The 20,331-nt window shown below is 41.6% G+C and overlaps 2 protein-coding genes across 5 annotated transcripts; both read right to left on the reverse strand.

Moving 5' to 3' along the window:
- Nucleotides 1–365: 365 nt before the first annotated feature.
- LOC110381552 (uncharacterized) lies at nucleotides 366–5,990 on the reverse strand. Of its 4 annotated transcripts, none has more exons than XM_021341888.3 (2): nucleotides 5,858–5,990; nucleotides 366–1,566 (listed from the first exon to the last, which is right to left on the reverse strand). In XM_021341888.3, exons 1-2 carry the CDS (start codon nucleotides 5,911–5,913, stop codon nucleotides 486–488), a joined length of 1,137 nt encoding a protein of 378 aa, XP_021197563.3. In that variant the 5' UTR covers nucleotides 5,914–5,990; the 3' UTR covers nucleotides 366–485. The 4 variants fall into 4 exon arrangements, with proteins under 4 accessions (XP_021197563.3, XP_049692833.2, XP_049692832.2 ...); XM_049836876.2 differs by having other exon boundaries at nucleotides 5,803–5,943; XM_049836875.2 differs by having other exon boundaries at nucleotides 5,798–5,928.
- Nucleotides 5,991–6,200: 210 nt separating this feature from the next.
- On the reverse strand, nucleotides 6,201–19,500 carry LOC110381553 (SPARC). Its single transcript, XM_021341890.3, has 9 exons — nucleotides 19,345–19,500; nucleotides 9,046–9,121; nucleotides 8,800–8,946; nucleotides 8,609–8,699; nucleotides 7,775–7,890; nucleotides 7,355–7,501; nucleotides 6,852–7,054; nucleotides 6,561–6,708; nucleotides 6,201–6,485 (listed from the first exon to the last, which is right to left on the reverse strand). The coding sequence occupies exons 2-9, from the start codon at nucleotides 9,103–9,105 to the stop codon at nucleotides 6,429–6,431; spliced, it is 969 nt and encodes a 322-aa protein (XP_021197565.1). The 5' UTR covers nucleotides 9,106–9,121; nucleotides 19,345–19,500; the 3' UTR covers nucleotides 6,201–6,428.
- Between the last annotated feature and the right edge of the window lie 831 nt (nucleotides 19,501–20,331).

Consider the following 20,331-nt stretch of genomic DNA (forward strand, 5'->3'; position numbering starts at 1 on the left):
TTTTCCCGCGTCCCGTGGAAACTACCGCCTGTAGCCGCCTAAAATATAGCCGATGTTACTCGTCGATACTCTATCTTCCCAACAGAGGAAGAATTTTTCAAATCTGTTCAGTAGCTTCTCCAGCAGTTCTCGAATATTCTCGATGTGGTAATCGATTTCCCTCTGCTATCTTTTTTTAAACTGACAAACTGGCCCAAGTAGATGCCACAAGAAGGCCAACGCAGACTAGAGAGAAAAGATGGCGGGATGAACCGAAGCCTACAACCCTGGTTGGTGGAAACAATCAAAGGATGGAGAGGTGTGGAGACCAAATGGGGAAATCTTTGCCCAGCAATGGGCCAGTTCGGGCTAAGAAAAAAATTAAATGAAAACCAAATCAACAAATTATACTTTTTGGGATTATAAAAAAGCTACATATGTATATTATAATTATGTATAATGGAGATCCACAGTGGCGTAGTGGCGTCAGTTATACTGGTGTCAGGTTAGTTGAGCGTCCTCCAGCCGACGGTGGTGCGTCGCGAGCTGCCGGTGCTGATGGCGCGGCTGGTCCCGCCCGGCTTGCTGCTCTCCACTGCTACTGTGTCTGTGGCGGCACTCGGATACGCTGTGGTGTCGTCTACTGGCGTGCTGGTAGACTGAGTTGCATACACTGTTGTCTCCCCTACCGGTGTGCTGGTAGACTGACTTGTAAACGCTGTGGTCGCTCTTATTGGCGTGTTGGTAGACTGGGTTGTAAGCGGACGCGCTGAGGTCTTAGCTACTGGTGTATCGCTAATCTGAGTTGCATGCTCTGTGGTCTCCCCTACTGGCGTGCTTTTAGATTGAGTTGCATGCGCTGTGGTCTCCTCTACTGGCGTGCTGGTAGACTGAGTTGCATGCTCTGTGGTCTCCTCTTCTGGTGGGCTGGTAGACTGAGTTGCATGTGCTGTGGTCTCCTCTATTGGTGTGTTGGTAGACTGAGTTGCAACCTCTTTGGTCTCCTCTACTGGTGGGCTAGTAGACTGAGTTACATAGTCTGTGTTCTCATCCACTGGTGTGTTGGTAGCCCGAGTTGTACTCGCTTCGGTCTCCTCTACTGTTGTGCTGGTGGACCGAGTTGTATAAGCAGGGGTCTCCTCTACTGGCGTGATGGTAGACCGACTAGCATACGTTGTGTCTTCCTCCAATGGTGTGTTGGTAGAGCGATTTGCATAAGCTGTGGGCTCCTCTACTGGCGTGATAGTAGACCGAGTTGCACGCGCTGTGGTTTCCTCTTCTGGTGTGTTGGTAGACTGAGTGGCAAAAGCTGTGGGCTCCTTTACTGGTATGTCCGTGGCAGTGGTGGTGAGGGCATGCGCGGTACAGCCGGCGCTGGCGGGCCAGTCGCACACGTGCAGGCGCGGGTTGAAGTGCAGGCCGGCGGGGCACTGGCGGCACGCGGCGCCGCTGGGCTCGCAGTAGTAGAACAGCTCGCAGTGGTCGGGGTGCGGCATGAGCGCGTCCGGCGGGCCCGGCGAGGCGCACCGCACCGTCGTCACTGCGCTCCGCGCGCACGCCGCTGGGATGTCACGAACCGCAGAACTCCTGTCAACAACCACCGCATCATCATCCATCTGTACTGTCCTATGTAACAATGCACACTTCTGAAAACTATTTTAGAAGTCTTTTTTTTTTTCTTTTCACTATTTGAGACATACACCTGAGTGTTAAGGTTAATGCTTCGCCTACCTAGTAGCGGGAAATTCAAAATAAAATGGTTATTTTGATGTTTTACCTGAGTTAACATTCGATATGCAGCGTGATCTTATCGATCGGGGTAGTAATATACCTCAAAATAATTTGAGATGTCTTTGTTTTGCTCCGAAACTTGCAAAAGGAGATATTTCAAAGGGTATGGAACCCCGGCACACTCTTTGAACACCATACTAAAAAGTAGGAAAAAATAATTCAAACCGTTTTCAACGATTCAATTAATTTATTTTGGCTTTGTTTTACTGTAAAATAACAAATTGTACAGTTTAAATTGCAACACACAACAAAAACCCATCATGGCGGTAAGGCAAACACTATACAGGGGCAGTTTTACCGCCGCGGGACTAAGTCCCACAAAGTTGCCGCAGGCCATCAAATTTTACGTGCTGCGGTTTATCGCTATCTATTGTTCATTCACATAGACTCGCCATTCTCCCTTACAAAATTACTTAATAGCCGAAAACCCTCCGAAAACCGTTCGTTTAGTTTGAAGCGGCGGTTGGACGCTGCATTCAGCGGTCGTATTTTCAATGCCTATGAAACGCGGTGAGAAACCGTGCAGTGTAGTATGCATACAATACCTACATTAAATCGAGTTTCTTGCGGCGGGTGAACCGCCTATTCTATAGTATAGCCCTAAGCTGTCGTCATGGTGATTTATTAATGACGTTTGATATGTTTATTTGCCTTAATTGTCAAATCTATAGTTCACTATATTTTTTTTCACCACAAAGTGTTTAAATGGGAGAGGCCATGCTGAAAATCGATAAAAAATTATTATAACAAGAAAATAATGCATTAAGCCATGTATTTTTCTCGAATTTTCGAGGTAGTATACTGTACTGTACTGTGGTGTAGTGGGCCGGTACGCGATGTTAATACACTCTTTTGCAAAAAAAACGGGCACCTTTCCAAAATCTTAGTTTTAAGGACTTTACGTGTATTTCAAAGGGTTTTGATGATTGTAGTATGTTTCTACCATCAAAAGAGTTAGCCGAGCATGCGTGAGAGTGTATTCTAAATTTGAATTTTGTACAATTGCTAAGAAATTGGTTAAACCTTGTTTTGGACTAATTGCTAGTAGAAAGTTCGTCGGTGTTTCGAAAAGTTTTGAAGTGATTTTCAGGAAAATGATAATGCAGTTTTAATTAATGGTTAATGTACTTTTTTGTTAGATCAAAACATTTTTGAAAAACTATGCGTATTTGTTAAAATTTTCACCTGCTCTAAATGGGCTATACTGATGGTTGATGGCAATGTTAAGAGTTTCGGTGTTTTAGTGTAAAGCGTTCTATTGTTTAGATATTGTACCCACGTGTTTTAAAATATCGCTTTTTCATAATTAAACTCTATTTAGAAGAGTATCAGTACCTTTGGCTGCGACAAAACCAATTTAAAGTAAGCAGTGCCGATCACAACTCGTCTCCTATTGGACTTTGACATTTTTAAAAGTATTGAAATTCTACAAAATACAGAAAATAGCGCATAGACTGTGAGCACGAGGTCTTAAGGTCTCGTAATCACTGATTTTTAAACAACCTCGTCTCTTGGGAAACTCCGTAGACCACTGAAGATCTATGAGTCTGAGCGTTCAAATAGCGTGTTTTCATCCCATGGACATTTTATTAAATAAACTTGCCTACAATGAGATTTTCTGGCATCTACAGCACTTTCCTGCTTAAATCATAACAATAATTGGCTATCTGCTCATTTCTTAAGAAACATACGTTTGGCCAATAATTTTGAATTTTTGACTCCCTTTCAGCTAAATCGTCGTTTAGTAACCCGATACCTATGGAGTTATCGAGACCTTCAACGCGGCAATAATTTGACTTTTCAGATAGCTTTAACCCTCCTCATCATTTTTCATCGGGTTAATTTTAACATTTATCACAAAATTTGGTATTTTTTAATGTCAAAGTCCGATAGGAGACGAGTTGTGATCGGCACTGCTTACTTTAAATTGGTTTTGTCGCAGCCAAAGGTACTGATACTCTTCTAAATAGTGTTTAATTATGAAAAAGCGATATTTTAAAACACGTGGGTACAATATCTAAACAATAGAACGCTTTACACTAAAATACCGAAACTCTTAACATTGCCATCAACCATCAGTATAGCCCATTTAGAGCAGGTGAAAATTTTAACAAATACGCATAGTTTTTCAAAAATGTTTTGATCTAATAAAAAAGAACATTAATCGTTAATTAAAACTGCATTATCATTTTCCTGAAAATCACTTCAAAAACTTTTCGAAACACCGACGAACTTTTTGTCAGCAATTAGTCCAAAACAAGGTTTAACCAATTTCTTAGCAATTGTACAAAATTCAAATTAAGAATACACCCTCGAGCATGCTCGGCTAACTCTTTTGATGCTAGAAACATACTACAATCATTAAAACCCTTTGAAATACACGAAAAGTCCTTAAAACTAAGATTTCGCACAAGTGCCCGCTTTTTTTGCAAAAGAGTTTATAACAATGTATCGCATTGTATTTGAATTTTAAGAACTTTTGGAACTAAACCAACCAGATTTTCAAAAAATGCTTCGAGGTATATGATTGATTGATACTACCTCGATGGATGGTTTGACGACCTCGATGGCACAATGGTCACCAAGCCGGACTGCCGAACCTGAGGTCCCGGGTTCGATTCTCGGTTCGGTCAACATTTGTGTGATGAGCATGATTGTTGGCCGTGGTCTCAGTGTTACAATATGTATTTAAAAATATGTATATATGTAGCTTTATGTAGTACATCTTGTTATGTGTTAGCACCCCACAAGTTAATGAATAACTTAGCATGGGGCTAACCGACCTTGTGTGAAAGATGTACCGACAGCTCGGCGCTGCATACGTTGGCGGAGTGCCCAGCATGGGCAACACAGCGCCGTGATTTAACTGCGGTACTGGATGCTGCGGGAAATCTTTCGCTGCCGGCCGTCGTGTCTTGCATGGTCAGCAGCGAAGAAGAGTGGAATGCCGTCGCCTCCTTTTGCGAGGATGTGACGGTTTTAAAGGGAGGGAGAATCTGCTACCTCTCGCCCCGCCTGCAGCAGACGTAGGGGGCGCCTGCGGGCGACAGACTAGGGACGTCTGTCGTCCGATTAGAAACAGGCCTCGAGACGGTGGCGTTGTGTTGCGCGCGCGTCTCTTAGTGGAGTTACTGTGGCCGCTGGGTGACGGCCACAGAGGGTGACGGAGCCCGACTTCGAACATCTGGCGGGCCAATACCTGTCGGGAGTGCGGAAGAATGCTTTGGCGATACCCGTGCCCTCGACAACAGGTAATTGGAGGCAACACCAGGGGCCCGATTCTCCTAATTTTACTTAAGCGACATACGATTCACGTTCGACTCGGTTCGACTGAGATCCAATCCCGACTCGATTACGATTGAAGCGTATGTGGCATTCCGTTATTTTTTCTTTGAAATAAATGTTTTTATCCTTTTCTGTCATTCAATAATGAATCATTTTGTCTGCAAATGATTTACGATTGCAAAATGATTGTACAGCAAACTACAGTATAGACCAAAATCACCAAAGTAGCAGACCAATCGCAAACCAATCGAATGTCGTTGGAATACGATTGGTCTTATGTTAGTAGCAGAATGCCCGATATGGTTAAAACTGCTAATGCGATCATATTGCGATTCGATTTCTATTCGATTTTGACATTATTAACTTAGGAGAATCGAGCCCCAGGTAGGGTTTTTAGCCGTTAAGAGTCCGGCACACCCCTCCACCTACCCCAGGTGGAGTACAGTCCATGAGGATTTTCCCCCCTGACAAAAAAAAAAGATGTCCCGACTATATTATTTCTACCTAGGTAAAAAAAACAGTTTAATAATTTTCCGCTTGCACTTGAAGCATTCCCTCTTTTGTTTCCAGTGTTTCCACCCTAAGCATGCACACAACTTTCGAAACTTGCCTTGGATTTCTCAGGATTTCAAATATCAGATCCTGGACTGATGAACTTAATTCTGTCAAACATAAACTTAATGCTTCGAGTTGGTCGGTAAGCGATACGCGCGAACAAACATAAAAAGAAAAAAAAACATACGGAACCTCAATAAGGAACTTCCCAAAGTAGTGCGTGGATGTATGTATAATGTATACGTACGCGGCGAGCAGGCGGCTGGACGCCAGCAGGCAGGCGAGCGCCACGAGCGCGCTCATGCTGCAGTCGACAGTGACAGTGCCGGCGCCGCGGGGGCCGCCAGGGCGGGCTCGCGAGCCACTCGACACACACAATGTTATCAGTATAAGAGCTCGTCACGTGGAACTTCAACTTCTAAGAATATAATATCAAGTAGTCTGTCTATATGCGCTTCTGGTACCTATAGCTGAATACTCTAGACGCGCTTTGACCACGTTGTGTTGGTTCGTACAAAGTTCATACAAGCCCTGTATGAGTACCATGATATTTACAGGAAAGAGGAAAATCAGGTGAAAATTTAAAACTCTTTTGGTACAATTTTCTGGAGTTTATTGTAAAATATCAAACTTTTGGTAGCATCATCACAGTAATTGGTATTTACAAAGGCTCAGAACAGCCGATTTACTTGAAAGTTGAATTATTTTAAAGTAAATTATGTAACGTAACATTAAGTTTATGTCAACTAAAGTATGAATCTCTGTGGAGTGCGCGGCGGCTGCGCAGTCCCGGCAGCGCTGGGCGTCGCGGACGGCGTCTACACGCCCACCGGCGCCTCCTCGGTGAACTCGTCGCACCGGTCCTCCAGCTCGTACTGAAATCATGCAGGTGTGCAGTACATGTCATTATCAGTTGAACGCTAGAGTGCGGCGCACGGACAGACACGCACCTCGTCGAGCTGCAGGCACTTGCCCCACTCGGCGAGAGTGATGCGGTGGTCGTCGTCCTCGTCGCAGCGGTCGAGGAAGGGCGCGATGCAGTGCTCCAGGGACATCAGCGGCGCTCGGATCGGGAACAGCTCGTGCCGGGACACGAATCTGCCATATTCAAAGAAACACATCAGTATCGATCGACATATCAATCATTATCATTTGTAAAGCATTTACGCAATGTAGGGGTCTGCTTCCAGTCTAACTGGATGAAGGATTCTCTGACTAGTGGATTGGTTATTGGAGTGCACCTGTCATTGTCGTGCGCGTCCAGGTCGCACCACTTCCAGATGGCGGCGTTGGTCCAGCGGCGCGTGAGGTTGGACTCGGCCTCGCGCTCCATCTTCAGGTAGTGCGGCGTGAGCTCGCGCCGCTCCGCCATGTCGCGCATGATGTTGAACAGCCAGTCGCGCATGCGCCGCGGGAAGTCCAGCATCTCATTTTCACTGCATTCCTGATTTCATAAAAAAACTTATGTTTAACTTATTTCCGCACGGAAAGATCCTCTAAATTATAATTGTCAGTTCTGATCTCCTATGCTGCAATGGCGAGAACCACAAAAGTGATAAATTAAAGACAATATGATGACAATGAAGTGATGGATGTTGGTTTAAGTGATGGACAATTATATAATGCCACGGAATACAAAACGTGTCGCGCCCACGACAAATAAAATTGGGATAACGGGAAAAGAATTCTGATGAATTATTTCTGGAAGAACTGTGTTCATAATATGAAATGGCGGGGCACTGACCGGCATCTCGCGGCAGGTGCCGTAGTACTCGATCTGCACGTGGTGGTACTGCGGGCCGCGGCACAGCTCGGAGCCGTCCAGGCACAGGCAGCGCTGCTGGTACACCTCGCAGTCCGACGACCACGTCTCGTTGTGGTTCGTGCACACCTGCGCACACAACGCGTCAACTCACACCGTACGCGCATTCCTCGGAATTCCTCCATCATGTAACGAAACAGGAATTAGCCTTTAGACTATGTATAGTCTAAAGAACATGTACCAGATATCTCTTTACAACTAATCTAACTAATCTCAATACTTGGACATCGTTGTTAACTTTACTATTGAAAAGATCGTTGTGCTAGATAGAGCCCTGGAAACAGCGAGAATGTTGTAGATAGACTGTTTGCTAGCAATAAGTGAATATGTAGGAGAGCGCACCTTGCGGCGCGAGTCGGTCTCGTAGGGGCACTCCTTGATGCAGTTGCAGACGGCGTCGCCGTGCTCGTCGATCTCACACACGCGGCCGGCGCTGCAGTGCACGCGCAGGCACGGGTCTGCAACACACCACCGTCACCTGACTAACGCGCTCACTGCCGGAGCTACACACTCTTTTCTTCTTTTTATGTACTCCCCTCATAAACTCCCATGTATCTACTTTCCCTGTGTGCTCTTCCCTAATACCTATATGTTCTTATGTACTGCGCATACGTACTCTCCTTGTTTATTATCTACATTCCTAAGTACTCTTATATACTTCCCTTATTTCCTCCCTCTACAGCTACGCATATTCATGAAAGAATTATGAGGCAGCAAAATTTCAGAAGACATGTTTTTTTTATTAACCACCAATTTAGACAAGCAGTAAAATTGATTAAGTTCCTTCGAAACTGCTCTAAATACCTACTTGTATTGTTCTTACTAGTCATAATCTTTCAATTTTTAGCGGGCGCTTGTTTAATGGCTGTACACGGGCAAAAAATATTTCTATAAATAATGAAGAACAATATACATAATAATACACATCACACATCATCCAGAAAGCTGTTATATTGAACACCTGCCGCATCACTAGATAATTCTTGACAACAACATCTGTATCGTCTACATACTCCATTACATAACCCACCAATCACGCTTGGCTACGGCCCGTGTGGTTGGAGTTTCATTACCCCTCAATGGGAGACAAAAAGTATATACCTTAACTAATAATATAACTAAAATCGAGGGCGGCAAAATTGCCACTGGTAGGTACTATCTAAACATTCGAGTTACCATCTAGCAGGTTGACTTCGTTGTCGCTGCCGCCTCCCTCGTGAGAAGACGCCTCGTTCATGATCTCGTTGACGCGGGATCTCTCAGCTTCCTGCAACGCAATGCGAAATTAGTCATTACTTTCAAAGCAACATTCTGTTAGGATTGGCTAGTAAGTAGTGAACAGGAAAAAACACGGGTATCGTAGTCACCTGGAAGCGGCGCTCGTCGAGTCGCTCCGCCATGCCGAGCTCAAGATGCTCGGCCTCCGAGTCCTCGCGCACGGGAGCCGCCAGGTCGGGCGGCGCCGGCCGCTCCGTGGTGGTGGTGCGCAGTCGCCGGTGGCGCCGCCGGTGCCGCTGCAATACAACCACGTCAATCACAATCTGCACGCATGTGTCTCTAGGTTTTATCACAGCCGATAGCTGAGAAGCAACTGAGCTGATGAGCTAGCTTACCTCTGCGTCGGCTGTGCATATGACTGCGACCACGAGGGCCAACACGAGAAGACCCCTCATGTTATAATGGCACTACCTGTAACAATTACGTATAATATGAACCGGTTTGAGAGAGAATTGGAAATAAGTGCCGCCATGACTGAGTTATTTACAGGAATGTTTTTAATAGCTGTAGCTAGTGTTTCATGAGCGTGCTATTTACGCTCGTATCGGCTTTATTGTCGATGTCCGGTGCGCGCACCACACCCACCATACACTTTATTCTATAAGGTCCATAAGTCTCCCCATTTATTGTGGACCAAACGATACAAGAAACGATTTTCTAGCTATTATTAAAATCTTGATCCTTGTTACTGAAATAATTTCACCTTATTTAGCAACTGTGTTCAACTCTTGTGTTGCATCAGGTGTTTTTCCTGACTTGATGAAACTTAGTAAAGTAATTCCATTGTTTAAATCTGGTAGTACAACCGATCCATCAAATTTTCGGCCAATTTCAATTTTACCCACTTTGAGTAAAATTTTTGAGAAGTTAATATTACGTCAATTGTTGAGCCATTTTAATAGAAACAACTTGTTGCACACTAAACAATTCGGATTTACCAAGGGTCGTTCTACTACGGATGCGGGCGTGGAATTGCTTAAAAATATATTCGAGGCCTGGGAGGATTCGCAGGATGCGCTCGGTATTTTCTGCGACTTGTCCAAGGCTTTTGATTGCGTGCACCATGATATACTCATCAGGAAACTTCACCACTATGGTATCAAAACAAGGCTCTTGACCTTCTGACTTCTTATTTGCATAATAGAATTCAGAGGGTGGATGTCAATGGTAAGAGGTCTTCTGGATCTACGGTCACCATGGGGGTTCCACAGGGTTCAATTCTAGGCCCTTTTTTGTTTCTTATTTATATTAATGACCTCCCTTATCACGTAAGGGATAATCACAAGATTGTGTTGTTTGCCGATGATACTTCACTCGTTTTAAAATCAAGCGCCAACTCGACAATTTTGACGAAGTTAACAATGCACTCTCTAAGGTTGTTCATTGGTTTAATGTCAATAATCTTCTTTTAAATGAATCTAAAACGAAGTTAATTAAATTCTCAACGCCTAACGTAAGGCAGTTACACACCAATGTACAACTAAATGGAGTAGAGTTGAAGCCTGTTGAGTCAACGGTATTTCTTGGTTTGACCGTTGATTCCAAACTCCAATGGGGCCCACATATAGTTAAATTGTCAGGAAGGCTTAGTTCAGCCGCCTATGCTATTAAAAGATCCGACTTATCACCGATGTGGACACAGCCAGAATAGTTTATTTTAGTTACTTTCATAGTTCAATGACGTATGGGATTCTCCTTTGGGGAAACTGTGCGGATGTTGAAACTATATTTATTCTACAGAAAAGAGCTGTTCGAGTTTCTCTCAGAGAGAAATTCAAAGAAATAAACATTCTGACTGTTGCCTCCCAATATATTTTTGAAAATTTAATGTACGTTCGTAAAAACATTTCTAACTTTGTTCAAATGTCTGATGTTCATAGCATAAATACTAGGAATAAACATAATCTCGCTGTACATGCTACTCGCCTCCACAGAGTAAGCAACTCGTTCATGGGTCAATGTATACGCTTTTACAATAAACTTCCCAAAGCGGTTCGTGACTTACCTATCAGGAAATTTAAAAATCATATAAAATCCAAACTCTTGAAAAAAGGATATTACAAAATATCTGATTATTTAAATGATAAAGAAGCTTGGGAATGAGCTGCTCGCTTAGTGAGTGATATCTTTTTAAATGCCTGTGTATTGTTACTTTTGACATTTAAATATTATTATCATCAGATAACTTTTATTAATGACATTCTTTTTATTGACATTTATATGTTATAATTGTATTTTTTTTTTTTTTAAATTTATTATTATTATTGTGAATGTGAGTATCGTGTATGCGAGCAACATTATATATCCTTATAACATAAATACTGTCTGGCGGGTTTGAGTATTTTTTAAATGGCCTACGCAAATGTTCTGCAGATCTGGTATCGTCGTGTGACAGGTCGTTGAGCTCCCTAAGATATGGTTGAGCTACACGACGACTGATGCATGCGTGCCGTCTGTTGGGACTGGTCAGCTCCAGCCTGATGTGGCTCTTTCCTCAAAAGGCCATTCCAGACCGCGTACATGGTGACACTCACACATAATTATTTCATTTATAACATGTTTGGACTTTAAAAGAGACTATGACCCTTGAGTTTGTTTCGGCGTTTCTTCTCAGGGATCAGTCAGTTAGGAAATGCCGGCCTCAGCGTTCTTAAAATGACGTGTAAAAGTGATGTAATGTCCAACTTGCAAAATAAACAATTTCATTTCATTTCATTTCATTTCATTTCATTTCATTTCATTTCATTTCATTTCACTGTCACCGGAAAATAACAAGATCCGTAAGTTTATCAATGTACTAGGAAGTTTATAAACTTTCGTAAGATTCTAAACGGGAGATAAATTGTAATATTTTACGTCCACATTTTCGTAAATTTATCAATTTCCAACGTCATACAGTAAATTTATAAAATAACGAATATTTATTCCTAAGATATTATATGGTTCGACCAATCACAGAAACTCTTTTAAATATACGATCTTTGAAATACGTAAAATAACACACTGCTCTCTGATTGGTCAATGTTCATAGTGGCAATGCTTGTGTCCATAGACTTTGGAATAATCAGACTTGACAAACTATAAATTGGAAGCAACAATGCCTGGTTCCTCTGTTCCAATGTTCGCTGAATATTCATTAGTGGTCAAACGCGAGCCTATCGACAGTAAAAAAAAGAACTAAAACCTTACGCAATTCATTCATACTTAGAGAAAACTCTCTGAGCGATGCAATTGATCCGTGATGATGATGAATAATCAGAGGCCGTAATTTTTACGGGGGTTAAAAAAATAAAAGCTTTTCTAGCTTGAAGTAGTTTGCACAAACAGTGCATGACTACAGCGTGAGTGAGGAGCAGGGCTCGCTGGCTCGCGCAGGGAGTCAGGTTGGGTTCACGATGTCAATGGCACGGGGGGCGAGGGCAACGCACCCCGGCGCAGTGTCGCCACTCGGAAGCTGCGCGTGCGCCGGTCACACCTTATCGCGAGGAAACGTGCGCCAGTCCTCGCTGCGTCATCTACGTGCTGTGACAGGAGGGCCGAGGGCAGGCTAAACAACCTTGCTGAATGCCCAAAATTAGCGTAAAGCTAAAGATTTGCGGTCTGAAGAAAAGTGTTACCCATCTTCCGTCTCTCTAGAAAAAACCTTCTGCAAGATATTTAATAAAAATGCGTATTTTTTTGCGATAACCTACCCATCGTTGGTCACTGGGGTCTAGTTATTTAAAAATATGATTTCACTAACAACGATATGTTATCTACATAACACAGTTATTCAATTTTAACGATCGTAGCAGAGATCGCGGACAGCGGATGGTGGTGACCTCATCCCCACATCTGCACAATTCAGCTCGCATGGGTTTTATGAGGCCGTTCTGAGAAATCTCTGCGCAAAACGTGTCACGGTATGCTAGCGATGCAGTGCACTACTTTCTGAACTTATATTTAAACCTCATAGGTTTGCATAGGTTTTGTTTTTTACAAAACATCATGTGAATTTACAAACAAAATAATTCTCGTCTGGCAACCCTATTATTGAGTGTTAGGTGTTAGGTACATTGAAGAAATACGTTGATAAGCAGCAATAATATTGTTTGTGTATTACATTAGGTCCGCTTGGATACAGCCACGCACGGGCCGAGCGCTCGATTCGGCTTGGTACCGCGCTGCTGACAGAAGCTTCATCCGTCATCAGCTTATTAAGTAAGCACTAAGCAAGAGCTTTGATGAATAACGATGAATTTGAACTTTTTGATGTATTTTCGTATCTTTACGAGATAGTCAAGATTGTCACGGAGATGACTATAGACTTAACTAAAATCTAAAATTCTGAATATTGAAATAAACCACCGTAAATGCAATCGAGGGCAAGAAGGAGCTGTAAAGAGAACATAAGCGGAGCGTCGCTCCATCGACCTGCGCGGCGCTCGCCCGCGCGCTGCAACTTGTCACAGCTGAAGCTGTCGACACCAGGTCTTCTCGATTACTAACTGTTAGCAAAATACAGCCATGACGACGATAACTAACAGAATTTATCTTTGAGGAAAATTGCTTTCTAGGACACTGATGACTGATGACAAGTTATAGTCATCAGAGATTAAATCACTTATCATTACTCATTTCATTACCTAATTACTTATTATAAAGAGAATTAATTTATAATAATATCTATCAGAGATTATAAATAGGTACCTATCAGTTATAAATATTGTAGCCTTTTGTGACTCCTCATGTACAGGTTTGTATTTTTCTGATCACCGCATAAACCGCTGAAACAGCTGAACAGGTCCGCATGAGCAATAGTTTTTGTTCATAAGAACCTATCAGTTTATGTAAAGTTCAAATTAATACGTTGTCCCAGCAGGTGACTTCAACTTAGCATGGGTATTACAGTGTCTATGCTCACTCAAAGCAGCAGCAGTTTGTACTGTACCTATCTCTATGAAATATTCATTTTTCATGAAAACTAGTTGCTAGTGTCACTGAGGAATCAATGCATTATTGTTACGACATGACTGTAATTGGCAATCGGATCCAATTGCATCGCGTGGCTGAGAGGAACAGTCTAGAAGGCGCGTTTGAATCTGAGCGCCTATTTGTTTCCATTGACCTAAATACGTTGCGAGAATGCGTCACTCGCCTGCGCTGCCGTGTGCGCGCCTCGAGGCGGGAGACGCGCTGCACCTGGCCAATGCCAGCTTATTCTAATCAATGCAGCCCCTGAGCTCTGAGAACACAAGCGAGGAGAGAGCGCACGTGCCGCTGTACGGTTCTGAAGAGCGGAACACGATTCATTTCTGAAAGGCACATCACAACGCGCCAAGCGAGCGCACGTGCGCACCCTGGCTGTTCAAGTGTTCGCCGATATCTTTGAAAGTTATTCAACGCCATCGCTAACTATAGGCACAGATTATATAATAGTTACTACGTAACTATAGGTCTCTTTGAAGTTGTAAAGAATTATTGCTAGCAATTATGTAAAAAGTTTACGTAGGTACCTACTTAGTTTACAGATACCTAATAACGCTAAGATATATCTATTTGTTTTCAGAGCAGTTCCATAATAATCTGGGTTATAATGGAAATAAATATGTAAGTATAAATAAAACATTTAATCAATAGAGACCCAATTCGGGTATTTTAATCGCCGTTTTTAATTAAGATTATAATGTCATCAGTATTTTTGAACCCGCACTATCTGGCGTGATAGCCTCCCAACCTTGCGCTCCAAGTGTGTCGGGAGCGGCTTTACGACCAACGGCGAAATAACTCAAACTGAATTTACTCATTACTGGATAACAACAGCGACCAAACGTTAACACAGATACAAGTCACCGACTTTGTGAACACCGTTTTACTTTGTATGTTAAGGCGAGGAAGTGGTCAACAATAATTCCATAACCGGCACGCGCATCTAAGGCGCCAAAAGGGGTCGGAGCGTCTGAGCGGGGCGAGGATAACAATACGCGCGCTAGCTTATAACTAAAAGTCGTAAGCGACAAAATGGTTTTGTAATTTTAATATTTAGAAATGATAATTTAATAAAAATTCCTACTACCATTTTAAAGAGTATGTATATACTCAACTACTAAAAAAGTTAAGAGGCTTAAATCGGTCCCGTTTGCCCATAATATGTGAATCTCTTTTTAAAAAGAGGTATGTTTGATATATTTTTCTCTGTTATAAAAGTTACCTAATCATGTTTCTACAACTAACAAAATAAGGCTTATATCATGAACTTTCAGGTAACCAAGTTGTATTTTGATCCGTTTTGTATTTACTGAGAAAAATTGACATCCTTGGCGCCAAAAATTCCAATTCGTCCTCTTAATGAGGATGAAAGAAACATTGTGATAAATACAAACAATACATCGTAATAAATACTAGCTATAGCGACACACCGTGACAACACAGCAATACTGGCAATACCCTACTAAATAGTTGTCAGTTGGCTTTGATTGGACGATACACGTGAGAATAAAACCAACAAAATAGCATTCTGGAGCATTTTGGTTTGGTAATGGGTTATGCTTGTCAAGTAATGTAGTAAAATAAAATGTTTATAGGGTCAGAAGGCTACAAACAAGTGTTAAGTAAATTTAGTGTCCGTGTCCCTACCTACTTATAGGTACTAACTACCTCTACCTACTCCCTACCTACCTACTGATCAAAAAAAATATTTTGACGTTAGTACGAATTTAATCAGATTTAATACGGATAAGTAACTGATTAGGTACTTTCGTTAATTTAATTGGCTATACGATTGATTAATATGTCTTGTATACGTTATCTATGAACACAGATTGTTAAATCCTGCCTATCTAAATGTGTGAGCATCGCGCCATTTAAACGTTCAATACCTAGAAGGTGACGTCACTAGTCGAGTCAGCGTGTTCACATGAATGTGAGGCATAACATGACACTGCGCATGCGTCGCCTCCAACACCCAGGATTCACACTCGGAATTATTGCTAGCTGGTAACAGTGGTAAGTCGACTGTAAAAAAATAACTGACATGCTGTGAAGGTCACAAGTCAGTCAGAAGCAGTGCTAAAAAGAATGCTCTGGTTCTAGTACTGCTTCGGACTACTTCCCTGTTCGTTTAATTCTTAAATAGCTTAGTGCCTACAACAACAAAGATGCTCTTGTAGCATTTTTGTCTGAAATAGGAAATAAGCCCCGCTAGGTGATAATAATTGATGATTCGCAATCCTTTGTTTGGACATCCGTGCGAATAATAAATGAGTAAATGGGTCATAGCTGTTGGCGGCGGTTTCGCTAAGCACGGACGGAAGCTTCGCGCCAGTGTCCGCTGATAACATGACCCTGCCGCGATAACCATTTAAAAACATCAGTTTTTGTGCCACTTACTGGCCACTACCAAGTATTTTATGTTATATTGTAAAATCGCCTGATAATCCACAACATTGTTATGAAAACTTTTTGCACCACTTGCAATGGCGGTCAGCAAGAGAGCAACCTCTCAACTTGTGATCAATCTGATTATTAGCTTATAGGCTCTAGTACACTAAGCAACCGTTTGTATTTTGTTGATTGTTTTAATAATGAAGCTATATACCCAAAGGATAAAACGTGTCCCTATTACTAGTTCACCACTTCACAACTTACGTGTCACCCTGGCTGAATTCAAGAACCTTATAACCTTACCGTTTAATAATCCTGTACCTACCTATAGCTAATTTTGTATTGGTTATCGTTATGAGGAAACGGTGCAACAGTGTAAATACTTAAAACTGGAATTAAATGAATATTTTACATATTGACATATTGGATGAAATACTCCATCTCATTCTATTAATTTAAAACTAGGCAACCTATACACTATAGATATAATAACCTAACAGAACCTATCATTTAATTTGGTAAGTATAGTTATTTTTAAGTCAAATCCTCGATTGAAAAAGCGTTCCCTCATTATCTTATCTTAGTTTATATCGAACATGAATGGAATATCAATCAAATAGTATTAATTACCAGATACCGACATCTTTATTTATTGAACAAGTCTCCTCCTGTATTTTCGACGCTAATTTTGTTTTTGTATTTTGTTACTAAAACGAACCGGATCTTTGATACAATTTTGATTAGACATTTATTTTGTTTGTTCACCGTTTAATCATCAATTCTAAATCGGAATTTTGATAATGTTACGATGACTGATGTAACGCCTCTATTAACTATCCAAGACATTAAATAGGCAAAGGGTTGTGATGCGGAATCGTATCGCGATATGCGTGCAGTGCGCCCAACCCGGTACGATATTATCGCTGAGCCATAGTGGCAATCACGCGGCGATCACATTGCGACAAAAATGCCAAATATAACTGAATACCTTTGCGAGTAATAATTGTGTACTATTGTGTAGGTACAAATGCATAGCTATAATAACGTGATCATGTTTTGCATATCAATACATCCTGTGACTATACGATGACACGTTTACGATGACTCCACTACAACGAACACTCGCTCATGAAATATTTTCGCAACGACAAATAAGTATAATGTTTGTCAACAAGAGCCGATTAATAATATGTAACAAAAACCTGCATAATAGTGTTATTTCATCGCACACACGCATCACAAACGTTTGTTGATGGCGGATGATGCAAAGCGCCGGCTAACTACGCTTCATACATACCTAGCCGCATTGTTGCCAATGCTTTAAAAGCACCGAAGATGAACGATGCTCATTCATGAAACACAAACAACAAAACAAATATTAAAAATATCTAGTCAACTACAGAAAAATAAGTATATATTATCAAAAATCCGGTTCATTTTATGTAGATTATTACCAAAACAGAAACACGTATGTAGTTCCGCAAGGAAATATCACAAATATGATGGATGTATGATACGCAGGCTATTGCAGGCAGATTAGGCAAGTTAATTGTACGCAACTTAATCAGATCATCATCGTATGTCGTTTCAGTCATCAATAATGTTATTAATTATATATATATCACAATTCGTCAGCGGCTTTAATTGATAATACCTATTGATTTACTGTATTATCAAAATGGTAAATCAGTTATAAATCTGGCAAAACCCCGTATATTGGATATAATGTTAGTCATCTACGGGTCGACTAGCCTAATACCGAATTGCAGCTAAACGTTAGTTAGACTTGCGAGCGGACTAGATTTTGTGGTGTCAATTTAGGTAGGAATACCAGCAATTCCAAAAAAAATACTCCTGCTCCTCTTATAAGAAACTTCGGAAATAAAATTAGGATTGAAGGACCTCCACCACTACTTATATTAATACGAAGGGTTTCGTATCAGTACCTCAGACATATCGATAATTCTTTTCAGAAATAGATATGTACATTATCTTTGAAGATTTCAACTTTTCTCTACGGACAGCAGAAGCCTATAGAGGGTCCTGATTTTACCCTCTGGCGTCGTCCTAATTGGGAGCAATCGTGCGATGACACGATGCGTTCTCGTCGTTCGATGAGTACAAACATACAGATTTCATCAGAGTGTCCTATTTGAACCTCGCAAGTGAGATAGTGAGATCGTGAGATGAAAAACGCATCTCACCATCGTGCGATCGCTCTCAATTAGGACGACGCCTCTGGGTATCGCCCATGAAAACCAAGTCGTCCGCCACGTCTATCTGCCTATTCGATTCATAATCGACAACCTGCTTACTTATATATAATTACAGGAATGCAAATGCACATAGTATAACATTCTTAAGACAATACCGATGCGATGAGGAATCGAATAACCATCAAAGTTCCGATAGAATGATCTGCTACAATAGCTACAATATACGTAGTGTTACCGATGACAAAATGAGACAGTTGGAATTGTGTGAATAAAACATTGATGTCCTCTTAGCCGATTATCGGCCATGGCGGCTGTTCTCATGTACCTATGGAGATTAGACGTGAACTGCGAACTGCGCAGGACATAGGCATTAAAGTGCACAAGCATTGCACAGACACAGCTGTTCTTACTATTCCCTAACTCTCATAGGCCGATGGGACGACAAACCGACACGACCGGAAAGCGATCAGGAGCAGGACAGATATTTTCGTGATCTCCGATGCAAGGGAATAATATATTACATGTCACATGTTTTACTTACTAGGTATTTTTAAAAGATGTGGTGTGTCAGTGTGTGAAGATGTCTACGTACTGCGTCCTACTTCCTTTCCGATTTGACATCATTTCCAAAGACCCGTTAACCCAAATCTTTCATGGTAATACTAGAAAATTGCCGTTCTGGAAGATAATAAGCTGGGCGAAAATCAATGCAAACCAGAGCCCAAAAAAATGGTAACCTGTCTGACCACCCTAAACCTGTTTTCAAAATTTAAACGTCTAAACACGCTGCTCGTGTTGCCATTGCATCTGGTTTGCATTCATTTGAATTTTTCGCGAAGTTGGCGCTTATCCTACATTTTCATAGCCCAGAAAATAACACCGACTTAGTAAAATTGCTTCTGAAGTTATTTTAACTACTTATAAGTGAATAGTGAGGTCCTTTAACAGAAAAAGATTAATCAAAACCGATAAAAAATAAATTTGATAAATGTATAAAGTATGGTGTTTCAACTCGAATATACATATGTGTATAGTATAGTAAGATATAGTACTCACGGTGCGTATTCCTGAAGTAGCCAGCGAGCGTCCTCCGCGGGGTGAGAGCGCGCGGCCGACTGGCGCGGCGTGGCTGCGCTCCCGCACCCCGGCTCGGCTACGCAACCAGCCAGTCACCAGAAGATTCACTCCATACAGAGCTGGCTAAAACGCGCCTCTGCGTAACACATATTACAACGATCATTCACATTTATTATAACCACAAACTGCAACGCATCACTAATATGACTACCTAATACTAGGGGCATTGGAGAATGCTTGCATCGCGCTGCTGAATGCCTTTACCTTACATGGGCTCTTGCATTTTTTACGTAAATAAGAAAACAAGTGAAAAGTGCCTGATTATAGTTCTGATGGATTGATTTCGAGCTGGGACAAACAATAAGAGGTCAGCGTTTGACGAGGATCATGTGATCAGGGGCCCGATTCTCTTAAGTTAATACTGACAAAATCGAATAGAAATCGAATCGCAATATGATCGCAATAGCAGTTTTAACCATATCGGGCATTCTGCTACTAATAAAAGACCAATCGTATTCGATTGACATTTGATTGGTGTGCGATTGGTCTGCTATTTTGGTAATTTTGGTCTATACGGTAGTTTGCTGTACAATCATTTTGCAATCGTAAATCATTTGCAGACAAAATGATTCATTATTGAATGACAGAAAATGATAAAAACGTTTATTTCAAAGAAAAAATAGTAGAATGCCACATACGCTTCAATCGTAATCGAGTCGGGATCGGATCTCAGTCGAATCGAGTCGAACGTGAATCGTATGTTGCTTAAGTAAAATTAGGAGAATCGGGCCCCAGAAGGTCATGCTACCAAGAGATTATTAACTATGAATGTGAAAGGATGGAGGGGTAGAGGTAGACCAAGGAAAAATTGATTGCCCGAAAGAGGACAATTAATAAAGAAAGGAGCAGTATGACGTCTGACAGACAGAAATGGAAGAATAAAACAACGCCAAATAACTTGGGAAC

Source organism: Helicoverpa armigera, chromosome 14 (assembly GCF_030705265.1).
Source record: "Helicoverpa armigera isolate CAAS_96S chromosome 14, ASM3070526v1, whole genome shotgun sequence".
NCBI classification, from domain to species: domain Eukaryota; kingdom Metazoa; phylum Arthropoda; class Insecta; order Lepidoptera; family Noctuidae; genus Helicoverpa; species Helicoverpa armigera.

Bases quoted from the DNA above. Each gene is read 5' to 3' on its own strand.
- LOC110381552 (XM_049836875.2), bottom strand. From the start codon at position 5,913: ATGAGCGCGCTCGTGGCGCTCGCCTGCCTGCTGGCGTCCAGCCGCCTG. The intron at 1,567-5,797 runs GTATGTTTTTTT...GGTTGTTGACAG, and splicing joins AAGTTCCTTATTGAGGTTCC to GAGTTCTGCGGTTCGTGACA.
- LOC110381553 (XM_021341890.3), bottom strand. From the start codon at position 9,105: ATGAGGGGTCTTCTCGTGTTGGCCCTCGTGGTCGCAGTCATATGCACA. The intron at 8,700-8,799 runs GTGACTACGATA...ATTGCGTTGCAG, and splicing joins TCGACGAGCGCCGCTTCCAG to GAAGCTGAGAGATCCCGCGT. The intron at 6,709-6,851 runs GTGCACTCCAAT...TGAATATGGCAG, and splicing joins GACGCGCACGACAATGACAG to ATTCGTGTCCCGGCACGAGC.